The sequence below is a fragment of the Octopus bimaculoides genome, chromosome 3 (genome assembly GCF_046866305.1).
Source record: "Octopus bimaculoides isolate indiv1 chromosome 3, ASM4686630v1, whole genome shotgun sequence".
Lineage (NCBI taxonomy): Eukaryota > Metazoa > Mollusca > Cephalopoda > Octopoda > Octopodidae > Octopus > Octopus bimaculoides.
In genome coordinates this window covers 10,980,235-11,003,009 of record NC_142930.1, presented here as the reverse complement: position 1 = coordinate 11,003,009, position 22,775 = coordinate 10,980,235, and the positions used below count along the sequence as shown (strand labels likewise).

The following is a 22,775-nucleotide window of genomic DNA, read 5'->3' as shown; positions in this document are numbered from 1 at the left end:
CATTCTATTTTAATCTCCTTCAGCCATTTGTCTATATCTTGGCTTACTATTCTCAACGCATCAATTATTATACGCACGACCTTTACTGTTCGCATGTTCCAAATTCTTCTTATTTCAAATTTATTACAATTATTATTATCATCATCATCATCATCATCATCATCATCATCATCATTATTATTATTAATGATTCGGGAAGCATCCAGCTAGTTGTCAGTGACTCATGTAAAGATTTACCACTGGTTGACTTGTAGCATAAACGATGGGTAAGTCTTCCTTTGCTATGGTCTTTATGGGAACAGTATGTGGTTGAAAAATATGAAGAGTTGGCTATTCCACTCATTCCAGGCGCAGTCACGTGAAAATGCGATAGGTTGGACCATAAAGCTAAATATCTTCTCAAGTAAGATTTCCAGAAACCTATCAAATGGAGTAGTAGTAGTAGTAGTAGTAGTAGTAGTAGTAGTAGTAGTAGTAGTAGTAGTAGTAGTAGTAGTAGTAGTATATCGAATTTAACATTAGCAATTTGAAGTAATCGTTGGTGAACACTAAAAGGCTAACATATAGATGTAGCGACAGAGATACATTAATTGATTGACAGATAGACAGACGGAGAGGAAGGTGAAAAATTACTTACAGTGTGGCTGTGGTCTTCCGTCTATCAAAAAAGAAACAAAATTGATAATATTATATATTCAAAGCTGATGCATCAAGAGCTAAAGATTACAGCAAGAAATACATCAACTAATTGGAAAATGTCTCAGAGCAATCTGGGGCACCAAAACCCACGTTTCTAAGAATTATTATACGTACGACCTTTACTGTTCGCATGTTCCAAATTCTTCACATCAAGAATCTTATAAGACAAATACAAAAACGGAATTATGTATGTATATATATATATATATATATCATCATCATCATCATCATCGTTTAACGTCCGCTTTCCATGCTAGCATGGGTTGGACGATTTGACTGAGGACTGGTGAAACCGGATGGCAACACCAGGCTCCAGTCTGATTTGGCAGAGTTTCTACAGCTGGATGCCCTTCCTAACGCCAACCACTCAGAGAGTGTAGTGGGTATGCGAGTAAAAATAAATACAAAAAGGTGGGTTTTTTTGTATGATTGTGTATAGAGGAATATATTATTTTGTTTAAAAGAGTTCCAACACTGTCTGTTTTTTATGTTTTATTTATATTCCTGCAGAACTAATGTCGGGTATAGAATATGGAATATACAATATATAATATAATATACAATATATAATATAAAATAAAATAAAATAAAAATGGATGGCACCATGAAAGAAAGTATTGAATGTAGATGAAATATTGAGTGTTCAATATAAAGGATCAAATATATAAATATATAAATATAAATATATAAAGGCGACTCGAGTTTCAGGGCTATTTCCCTTCGTCATGGCCGGTATGACAGACTTTAACAGACTGTCGATGTTATTAGATTAGATTTGTTTTTGTATAGGGAGCCCGGTGTAGCACATCCATGTTGTTATTCAGCCCGGTGCTGTTATTATTATTATTATTATTATTATTGTAAGGGACGAACTCAAAAAGGAGAAATGGTGACGAATGGAAAAACAGAGGACTCCTTTTATTTAAACGTTTCACACGGTCGAACACACAATAATATATATCAATAATGATATATATGATATGTTATGCGACGATAACATAGATGACCAGTAATGAAAGACCACAACCGTATTAGATGAATAACAGAAATATTTATTATGGCGTTAAAGATGTATGTCTGTGTGAGAGTGTGAATGCGACATATAAGAACATAATCAAAGACAGGCCGTCGTACAAAGAAAAGTGTGTATGTGAGTGATACATGTATGTGTATGTGTATTATTACAGCAGATAGAAAGAGAGTCAATAACATGTGAACAATTATACCAGTTCTTGGGTACACAATAATATGAATCTGTATGTGAAGTGAGTTGGCTGAGTTTGGCAGAGCTGATCACTAGTTGTGATGTCGTGGCATCGATGCCGGGCCATGATTCTTGTTATACAGATGTTCGTCGCTGGCTGAGAATTTCTTGTCTGTTTAAGAACTCTTGTCTGTTTATTTACCGTGGTGAAGCTGAGTCACCTAACAGAATCGAAGAGAGAGATGTGCCGCGGAGGTTTGGTTTGGTGTACATAGTAAGTCGTGTTGACACTGGTGGCGTAGAGGCTGCTTGGTAGTAGTCGTAGAAACGTGTTGCTGATGTGGCGACGGCGGTGGTCATCGTTGGCTGGACGAAGCTGTTGAAGTGGTCGCTGGAACTGCTGCTGCTGTCGTGTGGTACACGAAACAGTTCTCAAAGAGAAACTGGACCGAGACAAATTTGTGGGGTATGAGTTGATCTTATAGCGTTAAGAGGGCTCCAAATGCCTTCAGAATTTTACTCTATCACGTGACCTTATTAGGGGCCGTGATTGGTCAGTTTGCGTTCTGGCGGGAAAGGTTCGAAGATGCCGATTCGAATAATAATCAGTCACGTGATGACAAGGAATGGGTTCTCTACTACGCTCGCATTTATTTATATTTAAATGAGAAGAATGGCGATAGCAGTTTTGTATCTAATGACGGTAGGTAGTTTCACTACATTATTATTATTATTATTATTATTGTTATTATTGTTATTATTATTATTATTATTATTATTATTATTATTATCATTATCTTATGATATTTACTTCGTAAAAATATTATACTTATTTATTATATATATATATATATATATATATATATATATATATATGTCTCTCTCACCAAGGTCATCAGCTGTCGAACGCCGACGAAGGGAAATAACCCTGAAATCCGGATACGTTCGTGCTGCTGGTCGAGGTGAGAGGGATAACTCCCTTGGCAAACAGGACACAGTCGTGTGTCGATAAGCCAGCTGGAGGAGATGTCCTCCTGGGGCTAAAAGCAACAGTAACATCCACCCCTAGGGGTCAGCCACACTTAAGTGGCAATATACTACACTTTATATATATATAGTTTTAGGTAAAAGAACCAAGGTTCATGAACTCATCGATGAAAATCCAGTCATATATAGAGAAATTAATAAGTAAAAGCACAATAAATAAGTATAATATTTTTACGAAGTAAATATCATAAGATAATAATAATAATAATAACAGCACTGGGCTGAATAACAACATGGATGTGCTACACCGGGCTCCCTATACAAAAACAAATCTAATCTAATAACATCGATGGAATTAGGCAAAAGAACCGGTGGAAGATTTGAAGGAAGCGGTCTTTTAACGATGATAATTTTTTTTTTTTTATATTTTTTATTCTTAAAAAATGAAATTTCACGACGTCTCAATGAAACACGTGCGATCACACACGCAAAACCAACACCGGAAAGTTTACAAACTATATACAAAAGAAATGGAACAAAATAGTAAGTACATATATTGAATAATTATGCATACACTCGAACGTGTACACAATGATATATACGTTTTGATACCCATAGAACTACACATGCATCTTAATGTTTACACAACTACGTGAAAATCACAGGACACACTCACGCATACGAAAACACATATCACAAACGAAGCAAAACCAAAACTTTTTTTCTTCTTTATTTATTTTCATTTTGTGAACAAACACAGACAGTGAACCATTCATAAGTTTAAAACGCCACACACACACACACAAAATACACTATGCCCGGAGATAAATCTATCAGCAAATAAAATACAGATGAATACCGATCTGCTAGCCTTAAAAAACTACGCTACGAGCAATGTTTACATGCTGAGAACTCGGTGACGGTGTTGTCTCAAAAAACTGACCCTAAACAGACAAATCCGTCCCCTAATGTCAACGCCAAAGCTCGTAATGCCTCAATGATAACAAAGCAGATCACAAACCAGATTGGTCGTCGACCGAATCACAAAGGGCCACTTACTCGAAATAGATCTGCTAACCTTAAGAAGCTACGTCACAAGAGCTCGGAGACGGTGTTGTCTCAAAAAATTTACCCTAAACAGACAGATCCGCCTTGCACTTAAGGATATAATTTCAGCTAATGATGTTGATATTACAGATCTCAACCACCTGTACTATGCATCCGCAAGAATCTCAACGATTCTATGTGGTGAAAAGATTAGAAAAAGACAACACTCGCACAAAAAGCCTTCTTGGCAAGAACGCATTCAACACCAAATTAAGCTGCTTAGATCTGACATAGAATGTTTGAAAAACCTTAAATTTGACAAGAGTATCAAACCTACAAAGACCCAAAAACTAAAGAAAAAATATAATATGAAAACCATAGTTTACATTGATGCCACCATAGAAACCATCAAGCAAAAGGTATGTGCTAAAGCTGCCCGCATAGCAATGTTTGAAAAGCGTGTTAGATTCTTCTGAGATAATAACATGTTCAAAAATAACCCCAAAATTTTCTACAGGAAGATAGGGAAAACACCAGTAACAATAAAGTCTGTCCCATCAAAAGAAGAAGTGCAAGAATTTTGGAATAAAATCTGGGCAGAAGATAAAACACAATGAAAAGGCCCCTTGGATTGATAGAATATCTACAGACCTAGACTCCTTAGAGGAGCAAAAGTGGGAAGGGGTCAAGGTAGAAGATATAAGATCTGCTCTCAGGAGGTCAAGCAAATGGAAGTCTCCAGGAAAGGATAAAATTCCTAACTTCTGGTTGAATGCCTTCCCAGAAAGCCATGAACTGCTAACAAAACTTTACAACGATGTTTTGCAAAATCCTAGTTTGATGCCCTCTTGGCTAGTTAATGGTCTAACATTCCTGCTTCCAAAAAATGAGGAAACAAACGAACCAAAAAATTATCGCCCCATAACCTGCTTAACAACAATGTATAAGACGCTAACATCTGTCCTAACCGAGTACACCTATAGCTTTTTAATAGAAAGTAGCATATTCCCTAATGAGCAAAAGGGATGTAAACGTGGATCTTATGGTTGTAAAGATCAGCTACTCATCAATAAGATGATCTTAGAAGATTGTCACAAGCGACACAAAAACTTGTCAATAGCCTGGATAGACTATAAAAAGGCCTTTGATAGCCTACCACATAGCTGGATTAGGAAATGTCTGGAAATGTATAAAATAGCTCCTACTCTGCGAAACTTTTTATCTGTAAGTATGAGATCATGGAGAACCACACTGATGTTGAACAATGACAATGAATCTCTAAATGCTGGAGATGTAAGAATTTCATGTGACATTTTCCAGGGTGACTCACTATCACCACTCCTCTTCTGTCTAGCCCTAATACCGCTCTCAAAATTGCTCAATGATGCACAGTATGGTTATAAAATATTTGATAAAAATATAAATCATCTCATTTACATGGATGATTTAAAGCTCTTTGCAAAAAATGACCAACAACTCAAAGGCCTACTAGCGATTGTTAAACAATTCAGTGATGACATCAGGATGCAATTTGGCCTTGATAAATGTGCAAAAGCTACCTTTATCAAAGGAAAAATGACAAATACATCTAATGTGAATGTTATATGGACTGTTAGATATGTAATTCGTCTGACGTTCCGTGTGTCATGTGGTTCGTCTGAGTTCATTGTTTCATTGTTGTTGTCTTGTGGGACTGTCGTAGTAAAAGGCCATTGATATATATATGGCGGACATGACTTTTGTTTATTCATAACGAACATTGGGTGAGTGCGTTCTTTGTATGTAATTGAACAATAAATGTAATAATTAAATTGTATAACTCGTTATGTTATCTCTGCGAGTCAGTCCGAGGGAAACATAACAGTGAACCTTGACCAGCAAAATGTCATAAAAGAGTTAGAACCAGCGGAGAGCTACAAATACCTAGGGGTAACTGAAGGGGACAATATCAAGCACTCAGTGATGAGGGAAAGGATCAGAAGAGAATGTTATCGCAGGGTGAGAGCAATACTGAAAACAGAGCTGAACGCGAGAAACAGGATCGAAGCGATCAATGCTCTAGCCATACCAGTCGTGACTTACAGTTTCAACATCGTTAACTGGTCAATTACTGAAATATGTAATGTTGACAGAAAAATACGAAAACTGTTGACAATGCATAGAATGCACCACCCTAAGGCAGATATAGAACGTCTTTATCTGCCAAGAAAAGAGGGAGGTCGAGGACTTCTACAGCTGGCATTAACAATGAAGGTAGCCACAATTGGCATAGACACCTATCTGAAAAACTCTGAGGACTGGATGCTAAAACTTGTCTTAAAATATGAAAGCAAGAAAGCATCTTACTCAGTAACAAAACAGGCAAGGGGATATCTAAGTGAATTCCAATTGCAACAAATTCAAGAATTAGACGAACTAGAAACACCTGCAGAAAAAGCTAAGCGCTTGAAAACCCGTGCTAAAATTGCTGCCTTAGCTATTATGACTGAAAAATGGCATGGAAAACCTTGGTATGTGTTGTCCAACCCACTATCCGGCAGCGTCCAATTCTCTAACGGTTTTTTTCAAATAAATCAAGTCATAACCTTATCCATCTATTGTTTTCATAATCGGTCATAATGTCTTACGTTTAAGATAATTCCCATGCTTTCCCTGATGAGAAGGTTACAATTTTAATATCAAAGATCCCTATGGATCACACAGGTTGTAATCCTTTGAAACATATGTAGGAATAAAGTATGCAATTATAACATGCGTTTTCTCCAATCCTTAAATTCTTATATATATATATATATATATATATATATATATATATACACACGTATAAATTCATCACCTTTTACTTTCTCTCGTTTTGCATGTATGATTATATATATGTGTGAGTGTGTGTGTGTGTGCGTTTGTATGTATGCATATATACATACGTATGTGTATATATGTAATGGGGAGCAAAATGAGTAACTTCAGATTTTTCCTTTTCTCTTTACATGTTTGAAATCATTACATTGTAAATATTGCATCATTATTTTCTATTGCTGCATCATTTTTAGAAGTAAAAATTGGTCAGCTCAGTTGTTGTTGTTGTTGTTGTTGTTGTTGTTGTTGTTGTTGTTGTTGAAGTTGAGAGCGTTCAGAACATAGTCAGATAGCAGGACCCTTTTTTCTTAAGGAAATTTTCCTCAACTTTGACCCGATTGTAATTGATGTTGCTAATAAAATATCTGGATAATTTTTGGTGTTTAACAATCAATATTCTTTTCTCTGTTGGATTCTAAATCAATTTTTTTTGCACACTAATATCTAATTTAATAATTAAGTTTCAAAAAATGATGGCTAATTATCGACTAATTTCAATATTCGATAATTACTGCATGGTGTGTAAATATTTCAGCAAGAAAACACTCCAGCATATCGTAATGAAGCTGTAGCGAATATTTTATGTTGAGTTGGGTTTTTTTTTTTAGTCGAGTTTCTTTAATTTCATATCATGTGCCATTTTCCCCTGATCTTCTTTCATTTGACCTAGAAATTTAACTTTTTTTCTTGCATTTCTGATCTTGCTGGTGTCTAGGGATAGCTAGAGATGTGTAAGAGTCTCTTTTCTGGAGAATTTAAACTTTACCTTATCATGGCGTACTCATTTTGCCCCAGCCAAATTTTTCTTTTATATACTCAAGGAGAACGGCAATAATTTTCTAAAATAGTGATCAGATCATGTTATAATGCTTTGAATGCATTTAGTGAAGGCCATTTGCTTAGCTGATATAGTTTTTGTAATGTAGTGAACATTTGTATAAAATATATTTTGCCTCAAAGTCAAAAATGCAGAAAAGACTCCTCATTGAGCCCTATTACCACTACCTTATATATATATATAAGTGAGAGAGAGAGAGAGAGAGAGAGAGAGAGAGAGAGAGAGAGAGAGAGAGCATATTTGACGGTGTATTAAACTTTACTTACGTGGATTTCCCGCTATGCCCAGACATAGAGTCGCAATTACTACAAATAAAGAATATTATTTATTAGATGAAATTAGAATCGTAACAATTTTATTTGGTTATTTAAAAAAACTACAAGAACAATATATTGTGAGTGATTTAATTGATTCTGTTAAAAAACTTATACATATTAGGTTAGAAAGAAAGTTCTGTCACAATTTTGACATAATCAGTTCGAGAGTACTTTTGCAATACTTTCTGTTTAATAAGCTTTAATTTTTACATTCCAATGTTTTTTCTTTTTCTTTTTTTTTTTTCATTGTTTTTCGATTGTACCATTTGTCGATTGTATCGTTTTTACCCCTTTTAAAATTACTTTAGATTAGATTTTACACATATTAGAATCTGCTTACGGTATGAATTCGAAAAAGGCTTTGCAACAATGGAAGTCACTAGAAATATTTGTTCTGTCTGTAAAAATTAAGCTTTGTCCGGAAATGCCAATAATAGTTTGGTCAGGTACCCTCGGGATTTTTTCTCTTGTTCTGGATGCCCGAGAGTGAGGAAAACAATTCAATTCAAATCACTCTTAAATCATAAAATACCTTAATGAACTAAGAGAAGTATCTAAACTTGGCTGCTGGGACCCCATCATCTGATTGCTTCTCAGCATAATCTTAGCTCGTCGTTAAAGAGTAGACTCACTGCCGAATATTTCCTGGTAGAATCATAACAAATGGTGAACATGGGTTTTCTATAACCATATTCAACAAAAATGATAATGGTTATCACCCAAGGAGAAAGAAGAATCCATCTCTACACCAGGACTATTCCCGAAAATATTATGCTTTGTGTTTAGTGGTAGATGAAGTGTGGTCATCTATCTTAAAGTGTTAAACCAAAAAGAAACAGTTAATGCGAAGTATAGTCGTCACAAGAAAGCATTGCACAAACATTTGCAGTAAAAGCGCCCGACATTGCTCAATCGTAAAGAGATGTTGTTCTTACATCATAAAGCAAAACCACATGTTACCCACGTCACTCAGAAGAAGGTTATGGCACTAAATATGGATCTTTTGCCACATCCTCCTAACTTTCCTGACCATGCTCCCTCTGACAATCATCTTTTCAGATCATTGCAACATTATTGAGATGGAAACTGTTTATAAATTGTGAAGAGGTTAAAGATGTTGTTGAGAGTTTCTTTGATTAAAAACTGAAGGATTTTCTGCCCGAGTGATCAACAGTTTGTAAATAGACGACATTATGTTTTCAATAATGAGGGGAAAATATTATGCTGACTAGATTTCTCAATTAAGATCAAAGGAGCATTTCTTTCTTTCTCATCTTGAAATGTAACTGGACTTTTTCCAATAATTTTTGATTCTCCTGGGAAGTTCAAATTTACTGTAGTGGAAATCTAATTTAGAGATACAAAACTAAATACTGAATATGATTTAGCGTTATCTTTCTTCTGCGATGTTAATGTATCAGAAATACCAATTCTTGGACTTTGTACAAATCTGCAGAGAGTGAACGTGAAATTTCATGAAATGTGGGCCATTCCTCAGAGTTTTAGCAACAAGAGGGAATTGTCACATCGAAAAGTCAATACTTGTAGTTATTGCATTGATCTTAAAAGACAAATAAGGATTTGTATCGCAAACATGCCATTAATTTTTTCCTTACAATATGATTCGAATTTAGAATAAGGAAAATCTCAAAACGTATTGTGTAACATAAACAAATATGTGTGCCACAGAGACAGAGAGAAGTGGAGGAGAAAAGATGAGACAAAGTCACTACCCAAGAAAGTATGAAAACGGTGATACGTACCAGCAACAGCTGCAATAAACGATAGATTCTTCATCTTGGCGAGTTGTGCTGCAATTTTCGAAAACCGGACCTTTTATAACATGGAATACCAAATACAATCAATATGTACATCGAGCACAGATGGTGCATTAAATGTAATAAAACTAAATTACATACTTGTGTGGGAACTATCAAATTATAAACAGGGTGTATATGGTTCCAGTCCAAATTTATCGGTATTTATTGCATATTTGAAGGAAAGCCGTGGTCTAATGGATAGATTGTCGGTCTATTTGATAATGCAATATTCAATTCCAGCTGAAATAGTGTACTTCCTATTACTTTTAAAATAAGCAAAAGCATTGTCTTATTTTCATTTCATTTTATTTTGTATTAAATCATAATTTGTGAAAAATAGCGTCCTTGGTTCATTGATACACTGCATTTGCCCATACTCCGCTTATACACTTGCATATATAAAACGTACATGTAGGTACGTTTATGCATACGAATGTGTTTTTATGAGTATATGTGTTCATGAACACATATCTTTTTACGCACCTACCTTGTTTATATGTTCGCATGTTCCTGCGACAATGTATCCATATACCTCCAAGTGCACATTTATACGTATGTCTATGTGCGCGAGATGTTAAATACTTGAATTCCTGATCGAATTTGTCTATAGTTTTTACAAAGTTTTTCATGAGCCCCAGTTTTATTTGTAGTGGTGGTTGCAAAACTTTGTTTGGTTCAGTGAGAAATGGATGTTAAACATTTTTCGTCCCATGCTCCAGTGATTGACGAGGGGGCCAGTCTCTACTGATATAGTGGGAGCCTATTACACGGCTGTCCCATTAACACCAAGAAGCTGCAATACTTGGTGTATCCACCCTGAAAGACCATTACAAGAGCAACAACCTTTAAGTCACCACAGAGCTGCCATTGATGTTCATCATATTTTATGCAATGCAACATGTTTTATACTCTCGTAAGTTTCTTTTATATGTGATGCAAAGCCCACAGGAACTGATTGTTCGATGTTACCATTATGCAGCAAGACTACTTTCAGACTAGTTTTTGATGAATCTATGAACAGCTTCCAGTGACTGGGTTTCTATTCAATATCAAGTGATTCCATCAGACTATTAATATTGTTGCAAGCTAATACATCACCTTCTATAATGAAGAAATTGTTGAACTGCGGCTGGCGGTCAAGAAATTTTGAAATTTTCACATCAGCTACTAGGAGACTACACTGTTGAAGACGAGAGCCTAGCAGTTCTATCTTAGATAGTTATAGATCCCTGAAAAAATCATGGAGTTCCTCTTGTCTTATGAGATGTGGTCTAGACCAAAAGTTGAGTCACTCTGTAATCCGGTGCTACCGTTCTTCTCTGCTTCCTCATCGCTATTTTCTTCATCTGACTCGAAGGATACCAAAGTTGGTGCATCAAGAACAGGTAGATCTTCTCCATGTGGAACTGGGCGAATAGCTGATGGAATATTTGGATATTCAACGAACTCCTTTTTCTTCTTTAACAAGCCCTTTCTAACTGGAGGTACCGTGTAGAAATAACAATTGTTGGTATGGTCTGTTGGCTCCTGCCACGTCATTGGCACAGCAAAAGGCATTTTTCCTCTTCTTGACGAAGATTAGTAGCTCAAGTGTTGTAGCATTTGTGAGGAACCCACAATTTTATCCTGGTCGCCAATCTTGCATCCAAAATATAGGTGGTATGCCTTTCTGACAATAGCAATTTTACGACACCTCTGTGTTACAAAGGTCACCTCACCACAAATATAGCAGAGGTTTTGTCTGCCTTATCCACATAAGTGTGAGGCACCTGAAAGAAGAAAACAGCAATTAAGATAAACAGAAAATTTATTCATAAAGTCAACGTTATAATACAGAGCATGACAGTTTAGCAGAAGTATTTATATTATTCAGTAGGGCAATAAAATTAATATCAAATGCCTCACATGCATATCAATAGCTCACTCAATGAATATTTATTATTTATTACAAGTTTAAAAAATGTTTGACGAGGAAAATCACCTACCTTTGACTTCAATATATGAAGCTACACAGCGCAACCACCTCCTATGCCTGCTGGAACAATACTGAAGGGCAGTGGGACTGTTAGTGTGGTAAGAAACATACTGTCGCAAGTCTCTTGGAACCTTTTGTGACACGTACGTGTACCTTGAAAAGTAGAGCTAACAAACAGTTTTAACTACGCTATTCATTAGAAGCGACCTAAAATTAGTTGGAAATTGCTACTCTGGTCTCAGAAGCATTTTGGTTGTTGGCCAGTATTATCGAACATACATACACAATGTATGTGATGTGCTTGTTCACCGGTAGATTCCTGTTTGATGCGGTGGAGATGACTCTCTCAAAGCACCGAGTGTTAAACCAAGTGAAAGTAATAGACAGGCGAGACAACTCGCTCCAATGAGAACCCATCGCCTCCACGCAGCGTTTCCGCCTTTCAGTTCTCTTTATAATCACTATAGAATGACAAAATATTCTTTTTTTCTCAATTTCCTGCTATTCAGGGACCTGTTTCAACAGCTTCCGAAGAAGACTGTCACTTTTCATTTGATCATTCTAGCAACCGTAGTCTATGCAGACCAGTCATGCTGATCGTTTATGCAGATCAATTATTTCAATCCACTCTGCTTACCAGTTTGCGTACTTCTTTCTACATTTGTACAATCTTCCCACAAAACAGTTACATTGCCAGTAGGAAACCTTTAGAGACTCGCCCAGGATATATTCGGAGTTAAGAGATTCTCGAATCATACAACTTAATCCATAAGCACACTGAAGTATTTCATAAGCTTCAGTAGTGTTTTTGTCTAGTTTAACACAACATTTTATTGCATAGCGAGCTTTCATTGAGGTCTTCACGTTCTGACTGCTCTCCACAAATGAGTCAGTAGTGACAAGCAATGTTTAGTAGTGTGTTTTCAAGGTGCGGTCAAGCTGATTTTCTTCTGTCTGGAATATAAAACAAAAGTTGGCAGGTCAGTTTATTAAATGTATAATAATGAGTCAGTAGTGACAAGCAATGTTTAGTAGTGTGTTTTCAAAGTGCGGTCAAGCTGTCTTCTTCTGTCTGGAATATAAAACAAAAGTTGGCAGGTCAGTTTATTAAATGTATAATAATGAGTCAGTAGTGACAAGCAATGTTTAGTAGTGTGTTTTCAAAGTGCGGTCAAGCTGTCTTCTTCTGTCTGGAATATAAAACAAAAGTTGGCAGGTCAGTTTATTAAATGTATAATAATGAGTCAGTAGTGACAAGCAATGTTTAGTAGTGTGTTTTCAAAGTGCGGTCAAGCTGTCTTCTTCTGTCTGGAATATAAAACAAAAGTTGGCAGGTCAGTTTATTAAATGTATAATAATGAGTCAGTAGTGACAAGCAATGATTAGTAGTGTGTTTTCAAGGTGCGGTCAAGCTGTCTTCTTCTGTCTGGAATATAAAACAAAAGTTGGCAGGTCAGTTTATTAAATGTATAATAATGAGTCAGTAGTGACAAGCAATGTTTAGTAGTGTGTTTTCAAAGTGCGGTCAAGCTGTCTTCTTCTGTCTGGAATATAAAACAAAAGTTGGCAGGTCAGTTTATTAAATGTATAATAATGAGCCAGTAGTGACAAGCAACGTTTAGTAGTGTGTTTTCAAAGTGCGGTCAAGCTGTCTTCTTCTGTCTGGAATATAAAACAAAAGTTGGCAGGTCAGTTTATTAAATGTATAATAATGAGTCAGTAGTGACAAGCAATGTTTAGTAGTGTGTTTTCAAAGTGCGGTCAAGCTGATTTTCTTCTGTCTGGAATATAAAACAAAAGTTGGCAGGTCAGTTTATTAAATGTATAATAATGAGTCAGTAGTGACAAGCAATGTTTAGTAGTGTGTTTTCAAAGTGCGGTCAAGCTGTCTTCTTCTGTCTGGAATATAAAACAAAACTTGGCAGGTCAGTTTATTAAATGTATAATAATGAGTCAGTAGTGACAAGCAATGTTTAGTAGTGTGTTTTCAAAGTGCGGTCAAGCTGTCTTCTTCTGTCTGGAATATAAAACAAAAGTTGGCAGGTCAGTTTATTAAATGTATAATAATGAGTCAGTAGTGACAAGCAATGTTTAGTAGTGTGTTTTCAAAGTGCGGTCAAGCTGTCTTCTTCTGTCTGGAATATAAAACAAAAGTTGGCAGATCAGTTTATTAAATGTATAATAATGAGTCAGTAGTGACAAGCAATGTTTAGTAGTGTGTTTTCAAAGTGCGGTCAAGCTGTCTTCTTCTGTCTGGAATATAAAACAAAAGTTGGCAGGTCAGTTTATTAAATGTATAATAATGAGTCAGTAGTGACAAGCAATGATTAGTAGTGTGTTTTCAAGGTGCGGTCAAGCTGTCTTCTTCTGTCTGGAATATAAAACAAAAGTTGGCAGGTCAGTTTATTAAATGTATAATAATGAGTCAGTAGTGACAAGCAACGTTTAGTAGTGTGTTTTCAAAGTGCGGTCAAGCTGTCTTCTTCTGTCTGGAATATAAAACAAAAGTTGGCAGGTCAGTTTATTAAATGTATAATAATGAGTCAGTAGTGACAAGCAATGTTTAGTAGTGTGTTTTCAAAGTGCGGTCAAGCTGTCTTCTTCTGTCTGGAATATAAAACAAAAGTTGGCAGGTCAGTTTATTAAATGTATAATAATGAGTCAGTAGTGACAAGCAATGTTTAGTAGTGTGTTTTCAAGGTGCGGTCAAGCTGTCTTCTTCCGTCTGGAATATAAAACAAAAGTTGGCAGATCAGTTTATTAAATGTATAATAATGAGTCAGTAGTGACAAGCAATGTTTAGTAGTGTGTTTTCAAAGTGCGGTCAAGCTGTCTTCTTCTGTCTGGAATATAAAACAAAAGTTGGCAGATCAGTTTATTAAATGTTTAATAATCATATAATAAAATTACAGTAGTTTAGGACAGTTATTACTGCTTCTCATAAAAATAGCCTTAAACCTTTCGGAATGCACCTTCTATATACACACACACACGCTTGCTTTGGCGATGGCGGAAGTGATGGTGGCGTTGGTAATGCTATTACCATTCCCGGTTATGGAGAAGGCGCTGCTGTTGTTGTTAATATTGCCGCTTCTATTATTGTTACTATTCCTATTGTTGTTATTATTGCGCTCTTCACCAATTGTGGGGGAGCTTTCACTGCTGCTGCTGCTGCTGCTGCCGTTATAGCTGGTCATGGCACTGGGGGCTATTGCTGCTGCTATAGGGACTGCCAAGCCTGCTACTGTGAACGTCAAAGAAGCTATTGGCAAGGCTGGTGTTGATGGAGATGCTGCTGTTTGCAGGGAGCAAACCAAATTGCATTTCTGCGGCTGTTGGGTTCCGGTATGCAGGAGACGCAGTCCCTAAACCCGTTGGCAGCCAGAGCCTTGTTTTAGTACGGGGCCGCTGCGTCGAAGGCCTCTTGATTAGACGAAAGGCTCGAGATCCTCTTACTAACACCCTTTACCAGGTTCTTGAACACGATGGGTGGGTGACAGTAGGCTGTATTGATGTATGTTAGCCTCCCGTTCGGTTTGTGGTAGGGCTTGTAAGTACCAGATACCAAGTCGAGGGTAACGTCTAAGAAGTCCGCTGTTGTAAGGTTGGTCTCTATGGTGATCTTCAAACCCATAGAGGCAAGAGTGCTGATTAAGTCTTTCTTATGCCTGTCTAATGTATGGCCGCTTGCCATACATTAGAGACCAAAGAGGACAGAGGGGAAATTTTTCCTGAGGATATCTAGGATATACAACCCGATGACATCATATACGTCAGCGCTGTCGTAGGCCCCCATCGCTACGTCAAAAGATCCAGGGTGTCAGATTGCATGACCCATGCCGAACCTTTGTTGAACAGCACTATCCTCCTGGCATGCATAATAATTGCTACAGCTCTGTCGCTAATACTAGTGAAGACCCTAGCAAAAGAAAGCGCCTTGGTCAGTAGCTCTTTTGGTATACAGGAGTAAAAATTGACTATATCAAATTGGGTGGACCTTGCTGGTGTTAAACCATGCGGTCACTTCGTTGGTGTTGCCCAACAGTGAGAGATTGATGGCCCTCCTTATACTGTTATTGATATCTCTCAATATGTGTTTGCTCGCCAGACCGATCTTGGATTTGACCGGATTGATCAGGCAGCATTTCGGGTTTGAGGCAAAGTTCGGTTTATGATCTTTTTTGGTGATGAAAACGTTTCTTTTAGCTAGGATCTCTACCCTGGTTGCTATCTCTAGTTCGTTAGCGAATTTTTGAACTGCATGTGTGTGGGGGTTGCGCGCCTATACTTTTGTGTAATGTTGTTCTCTGGTAGTCTATCGTATTCCAAGGTACCTAACCTGTATAAATTCTTCGTCTTATCGGAGAACCTATCAGAGTTTTTTGATAATCTAATATCAGCTCGGCGCTTACGTTGGAAAGAGGTCCGTCCTTGCTTTCATCCATGTTTGGATTTCTCCTATTTGCTTTCCTGGAACAAAATATAGCTGTCACTTGTATGAAATCAAACCTTGTCTTTCAGTCTGTCTTTTTTTAAGGAATATTTTGCGTAATGTATGATAATCTTAAATTCAAATAGATAAATTTCAGAAAATGTGAATTACTGGAACAACGCCAACACTTTAATGAATATTTTCAAAAACATTTTGTTTTTTTTTAATCCGACATAAGTATAATGCATATTGCTTTACACTCAGTGTATGATGTATGGTCTTACTTCATGTCATATTTGGTTGTTATTTCGTGTCTTAGACTATATGGATTTCATTACTTTAAAGGTGTAGGTGTCTGTTGAATTCTAACCACTTACACATTCAACAACATAACATTGTGTTACGTGTAAATGTGTGACCGCATGTTGAATAGATTAGCGTGGGATTATTTTATGTATTTTTGTTGTTGCTTTGTGTTAGCATATCCTTATATCTGTAAGTATTGAATTTGCACATTTATCTAATAAATCATTAATGCAGGCGTGGCCAAGTAATCTAAAGGTTTAGCTTCACGATCTTGAGGTCCCAGGCTCTTATCTTCAACGTAGCATTTTGGTTGTCTCATATATATGAGCGTGCGTGCGTGCGCATGTGTGTGGGCGCGCGCTCATCTGTAGACATCCCAATATCCACATGCTATTATTTATAACTTTACATGCACTACGGGATCCAATTTCCAAAAGGAATTGTGTATGTATGTATGTATGTATGCATGTATGTATGCATGTATGTTAGTATCCAGTATATTTCAAGATTTCTTGCCTATAGAGAAAGAACCGGTTTCTAACCTAGATCCAAGGCTCCTACATTGTAATTTCAATATCAACAACAAGGTATTTTTGTTGGATGGATGGATGGATGGATGGATGGATGGATGGATGTGAAAATTTGTATGTTTTATGTATGTATTCTCATGCATATAGTTGCATATCGAGATATACTCATATATAAATGATAAACTTCTGGGAAGTTTTACAGACCTTTACAGCTCCAGTGATGGATTGGAGCTGTAGTCTTCGAATTGGTTTTCTCCTTTATGGTTTTGAGAAGCCTAATTTCTCGAGATTGGTATTTAGGCAGTGTGTTACACATCCCAGTGCTCCAATAATTACAGGTATGAACCTTAACTTGTAATCTGAATAGAGTAACTGCAGATTTCTCAATAGTTCAGCGTAGGGACTCTCTTTTTCGCTAATCTTCAGCTTATATTAACATCCGCTGGGAAGCTGATTCCCACAACTGTACACAATTTCTCTTCTCTATCCCAAATCGTTATATCTATTGTGTTTACAGTTTATTGAGGTTTTCACTGAGACATTCCTCCAGTACTCCTTCGTATTACGAGCGTCTATAGACTCCACCATACTGTGGGTTCTTATTTCTTTGTCCTTGGGGTTATCCTTTCGACGAATCTCGTTATACAGTGTCCTAGTTACAACACCATGTCTCATCGGTAGATAATACCGTGATGACATTTTCGGAAACTGTTTATGATGTGGGTAATATCTTTGGTTGTTAACTCCACCGAGTCTGCATCGGTTGTCACATTTTACTGATTTCTCTGCATCTCTGTCCTCCTTGTGTATGTATGTATGTATGTATGTATGCATGTATATTTGGTTGATGTATGCATGCATGTCTATTTGGTTGATATTCTCTGTTCCTGGATTACATACCTTTCAAAGTGGGAGCTAGTAATCTGGTTGTTGGTCCATGATTGACTGCTCTGATGGTCAATGTTACAATCATCTCGGAGTTTTCTACTAGCATATTTATGCATAGTCTTCTGTTCATACACGCTAATCCTTTCATCTGATGATACGTTGTGGTAGGGTCGTGCAACTTCTTTGGACATGTATTTAATGTTATCAGACAAGGAATGCTGCTCAAGGAGCTACCTTCCAAGTCTTATGAGGTTATCAGCCTCATGTATGCGAACTTGGTCAAGGGATGCACTTCGACACTTGGTAGTTAAAAGATGTTACCGAAAAGATATGATACGACATTCAAAGGCAGTTTGGATCGATGTTAAGCCTCTGCTGCCTTGTTTTCGTTTTAGGTAGAGGCGATCTACGTATGTATCTATGTATGTCTCTTCTATTTTTTAATTATTATAAATCTTTCACTGAGAAGGGAGCTGGTTTCCAACAAAGATACAAGGCTCCATCTTTGGGATGTAGTTAACACAGACAAATTCACATTTGAAACTTGAGAAAAGTCTTGCATATTTTTACTGTTTCACTCACAGATTGAACTTGTAATGTACGAATCAGCCGGTCGATTTCTCTTTCTGAAAATCCCAGTTAATCCAGATTATCCTTTAAGCATTTACTAACAAAATCTAGTGCTCCAATTATTATTGGTATGAATATGAATTCATAGTCTGGATATAGAAGCTGGAGGTTTCGAAGCAGTTGTCCATAGATATCCTCTTTTTCTTTGATTTTGAAAGAGATATTTATATCTGTAGGGCAGCTAACCTCTATGATAGTACATACCTTTGCCCCTCTGTACCAAACAACAATATCCGGTCTGTTATGCTTACATTTGACAGAGGTTTTGATGGGAATATTCCACTGGTATTCTTTGAGTTGGTGTTTATGAATATATTCCATAACAGAGGGATTTTCTAAGTTTATTCCAGGACAGTCCTTTTTGCGAATGACATTGTAAATTGTTTTAGCAACAACATCGTGCTGCATAGGGAGGTAGTACTGTGACAACATTTTAGGACAGATGCTAATCACATGCGTAATGTCTTCCATAGAAACATGACATAGCCTACACATACAGTTGCCTAAATACCAATCTTGAGAAATTAGGTCTCTCAAAACCAGAAAGGAGAAAGCTAATTCGAAGACTACAGATTCAATCCATCACTGGAACTGTACAAATCTATAAAACTTTCCAGAAGTTTATCATTTAAATATATATCAGCATGTCACGATATGCAACTATATGCATGAGAATACATGCATAAAACATATAAATCTGCACATCCATGCATACATACAAACAAAAATACCCTGTTGATGTTGAAATTACAATGCAAGAGCTCTGGATCTAGGTTAGAAACAGGTTTTTCTTTTCTCTATAGGCAAGAAATCTTGAAATAAACTGAATAATGACATACATACATACATACATACATACATACATACATACATACATACATACATACATAATTCCTTTTGGAAATTGGATCTCGTAGTGCATGTAAAGTTATAAATAATAGCATGTGGATATTGGGATATGTACAGATGAGCGTGCGCCCACACACACACACGCACGCACGCTCATATATATAAGACAGCCAAAATGCTACGTTGAAGATAAGCGCTTGGGACCTCAAGATCGCGAAGCTAAACCTGTAGAAACTTCAGTAAGTCTGACGCAGAGCGTCTGTCATTTCTCCTGTTTACTTTTTAGTCTTGGACAAAGTTCTCATCCGAAAAGAACCAGGGTATGTAGGGCTCCTCGGTGTGTTTGAGTCTGTTTAACAAGCGCTTCGACCAGAATACACGGTTCTCTCAGATGTTACCGGATATGAACTGCCCTCTTCTCATCACATAGGATTTGTACCTGATGTTTTCGTGCACCACAAGTCTAATCGTTGACCCTAACTCAAAGAGATAATTAGCAACAGCCTTCATTGACTTCGGAATTCCCATTGATAGTACCCTGGACTTGCTGAACAAACTCGACGTTTCTGACAATGTCGAACCATCGAGAATGTTTTTCTTTTGTTGACCACGGACGACACATTGCCCCCAGTAACCAGAAGCTCTTTTCTGATTATAAACACGAAGGACCTGGCAAACATTGTAGTCTCAGAATCATTGTGGTTGGCGGCTGAAGTAACGAGAAGTGCATGCCTTTTCGTCGTCTGCGTTAGATTCGAAGCTTCTATGTTCAGCTGAAAAAAATAGAGGATATTTAGTTAAAATTTGGTTGGTTCTCAAATCGCTGATGCACATTGTATACACAAAAGGTAGGTGATTTTCTTATGTCCTATGTCCATCAATACTCATTCTAGGATAGCATGTTGCTTAAAGTTATTAACGCCAAGCAAAAAGGAATTGAAAAATCCCCATGAGATATTGTTCTTCTATGATTAGTTTCATCAATGCCTTCGCTTTGAGAGATTCTTTCTGCCTTTTTTTTTTCCTTCGTTTGCACTATCCGAATTATTCGCTGTGTTTTCAAAATTTCCAGGATTAATGAATGAAGACCACTATCAAGTTATCCCATTATTAAATATACGCCGTACTCACACCCTCCTTTCTCATTTCCCACTCTTCGGTCGAAATTTTATTTTTATTTTTACAGCTATATAAATACTTGCCGCTTTATTTTTTATCTTTTGAAATTGAGTTCATTTTTCCTTATAAACATTCATCCCCGGCGTTATGGTAGCCGTCAAGGACTTGTTAAGCGGTAGGCAGATTTTTGGTCTGTAATTGTTCAGCTTCATGTTTCATTAGGCTTGGAAGAATCAACTAAGATTATAATTGGTATATCACAACTTATAATATTACACATTTAGCTTTTACATGTGATCATATCTCACCCGCTTCCTCCGGCTGATAATATACTATCAGTTTACACAGAGAACTCGTAAATCATTTTCGATAGACCATTCTTACTGGTATTAATAACAATATTCATTTACTTAAGCCTCCACTAATAAGACATTGGTTTTGCCGATCAGGGAGAGCCTGCAAAAGCCATGATACTATCCTATCCTCCAGGTCCAGTAAGTAAAAAAGAAAAACTTAATTCTGAGTCTGTCTTTCGTTGGGTTGTGATGGGTCTACGGTTTAAGGTAGCTGGTTGCATAGACCACAACTTTGTGGCTCTTACACTCAACTCAGAAAAGATGAATATTGAACGTCCCAGTTACAGGAAGACGAACGAATCCTTTCGAGGCGGAAAGATTTCATGGATCATACTAATTGATACCATCGGCAGCATGTGGTGGATTTCGCTAAAAACAAGAATGAGAGAGGCTTCTCTTAAATTTAAAGATAGCTATAAGGAACAATAGCGTAATAAAGAAACGAGTTAGTCGATTAGAAAAGACTCAAAGAAGAGGCATCGCAAGCGATGTGTCAGCGGTGAGAATATGGCTCCCGACTATTTCTTCTATCCGAAACAATCTCCACCTCATGCAGATAAATGGTAGAGTGGATTGGGAATAGATCTGACTTTGACAGGGTGCTGGTCAGTTTAGATCAGTCCAAAGTATTCGATGGGATGGACCATTGCTACATTCCGGCCGCCAAAAACTGCCGGATTCAGATGAACCGTTTAGCATCGAACGCTCGGTCCATCGCGGATGATCATTCTCCTCTCTTGTATGTTTTGACTCTGAAGTCTTTGCTGTGGAAGACGGAAAGTTTGAGGTGTATCTGAGTCACTTAAGAACCGTATCGGCATACGTGGACGATACCACTGTCATGGTGTCGGAAACTTCAGGCATAGACTATACTGAAAGAGTACCAGGTATGTAAACGAGCACTTGTAAACCAGTACCGATCGATGAAATTGCAACTACGTCCTAAGTGACGCAAGTCCATGTTCACCAGCTGTTATTACTGTCACTGGACCGAGGGTTCAAGCGCTGGGTGTCTGGTTCGAACAGACCTCTATATGGATAGGAACTTGGAAGAGGTTACGATCAGGGTAGCCAATCTCACGCAGAAATGAGCTAAAAGGAAATTTCCTTTAAAAGGTCGAGTGGAAGTAAGTATTTCATACACTGCTCGTGTGGTATTCTACCACGTTGCCCTCTTACTTGGCCCCAAGAAATCTTTGACCAAATTGGAGTACATTCCCGTTTTTTACGGTCTAAGTTCAAATTCCACCACGGTCGACTTAGCTTTCATCCTTTCGACGTCGATAAAATAAGCACCAGTTAAACACAGGTTGTAATTAACCTATCCCTCCCTCGAAATTGCTGACTTTCTGTCGATATTTGAAATCAATAGTAGTAGTAGTAGTAGTAGTAGTAGTAGTAGTAGTAGTAGTAGTAGTAGTAGTATGACATAAAAACTATCCACCTGTTACAACAAATAAGAAAAACTGTTTGATGGTGAAATTTATGATGTAATACAATGCAATGAATATTTGTTACTAAGCCCATTTTATTGCGCCCGCAGGTTGGTATATTCGTATGTACAAGATGTAGTAAATTTTTCAATTATAAAATTTGTACAATATTCGTATGTCTACTTGCGACACAGGTCACGTGTCCACTACGACTTAAAACGGTTAAACTCGAACAGAAAATCGTCCGGTAATTGCCGTTTGTATGAAAATTTTATTTTCACTATAAAACACATACCGCTAGGTTTGTACCACCCCCTTGAGACCCAACTACACTCTAGCTGAAATATAAAGAATACAACATAAGTAATATAAACGTCCTAAATTCAATGGCGGCGTTAATGAAGATGTTACGCGTTAATTTAATGTCGAACTTATCTTTATTAATGTATATCGAATTATACATAGATATATACAAGATTAACACAGAGT

General features: G+C 37.0%; 1 protein-coding gene and 1 long non-coding RNA gene across 12 annotated transcripts in view; one reads left to right on the top strand and one right to left on the bottom strand.

Annotated features, from left to right (window-relative positions):
* The window catches only part of LOC106867110 (zonadhesin), a 141,399-nt gene extending 131,641 nt beyond the window's left edge, over positions 1-9,758 (bottom strand). For 8 of the 11 annotated variants that reach the window (XM_089348565.1, XM_089348571.1, XM_089348566.1 and 5 more), the window contains exons 1-3: positions 9,712-9,758; positions 7,898-7,936; positions 638-658 (exon numbers count right to left, since the gene is read on the bottom strand). In XM_089348565.1, the coding sequence (XP_089204691.1) occupies positions 638-658; positions 7,898-7,936; positions 9,712-9,745 (94 nt within the window). In that variant the 5' untranslated portion in view covers positions 9,746-9,758. Of the gene's footprint in view, positions 1-637; positions 659-7,893; positions 7,937-9,711 lie in introns of all 11 variants that reach the window. The other 3 variants (XM_089348572.1, XM_089348575.1, XM_089348574.1) reach the window with 2 other exon arrangements.
* LOC149136451 (uncharacterized) overlaps positions 3,299-22,775 on the top strand; it is a 102,390-nt gene continuing 82,913 nt past the window's right edge. The window contains exon 1 of the long non-coding RNA XR_016240975.1: positions 3,299-3,433. This is a non-coding gene — a long non-coding RNA (uncharacterized LOC149136451). The remainder of the gene's footprint in view (positions 3,434-22,775) is intronic.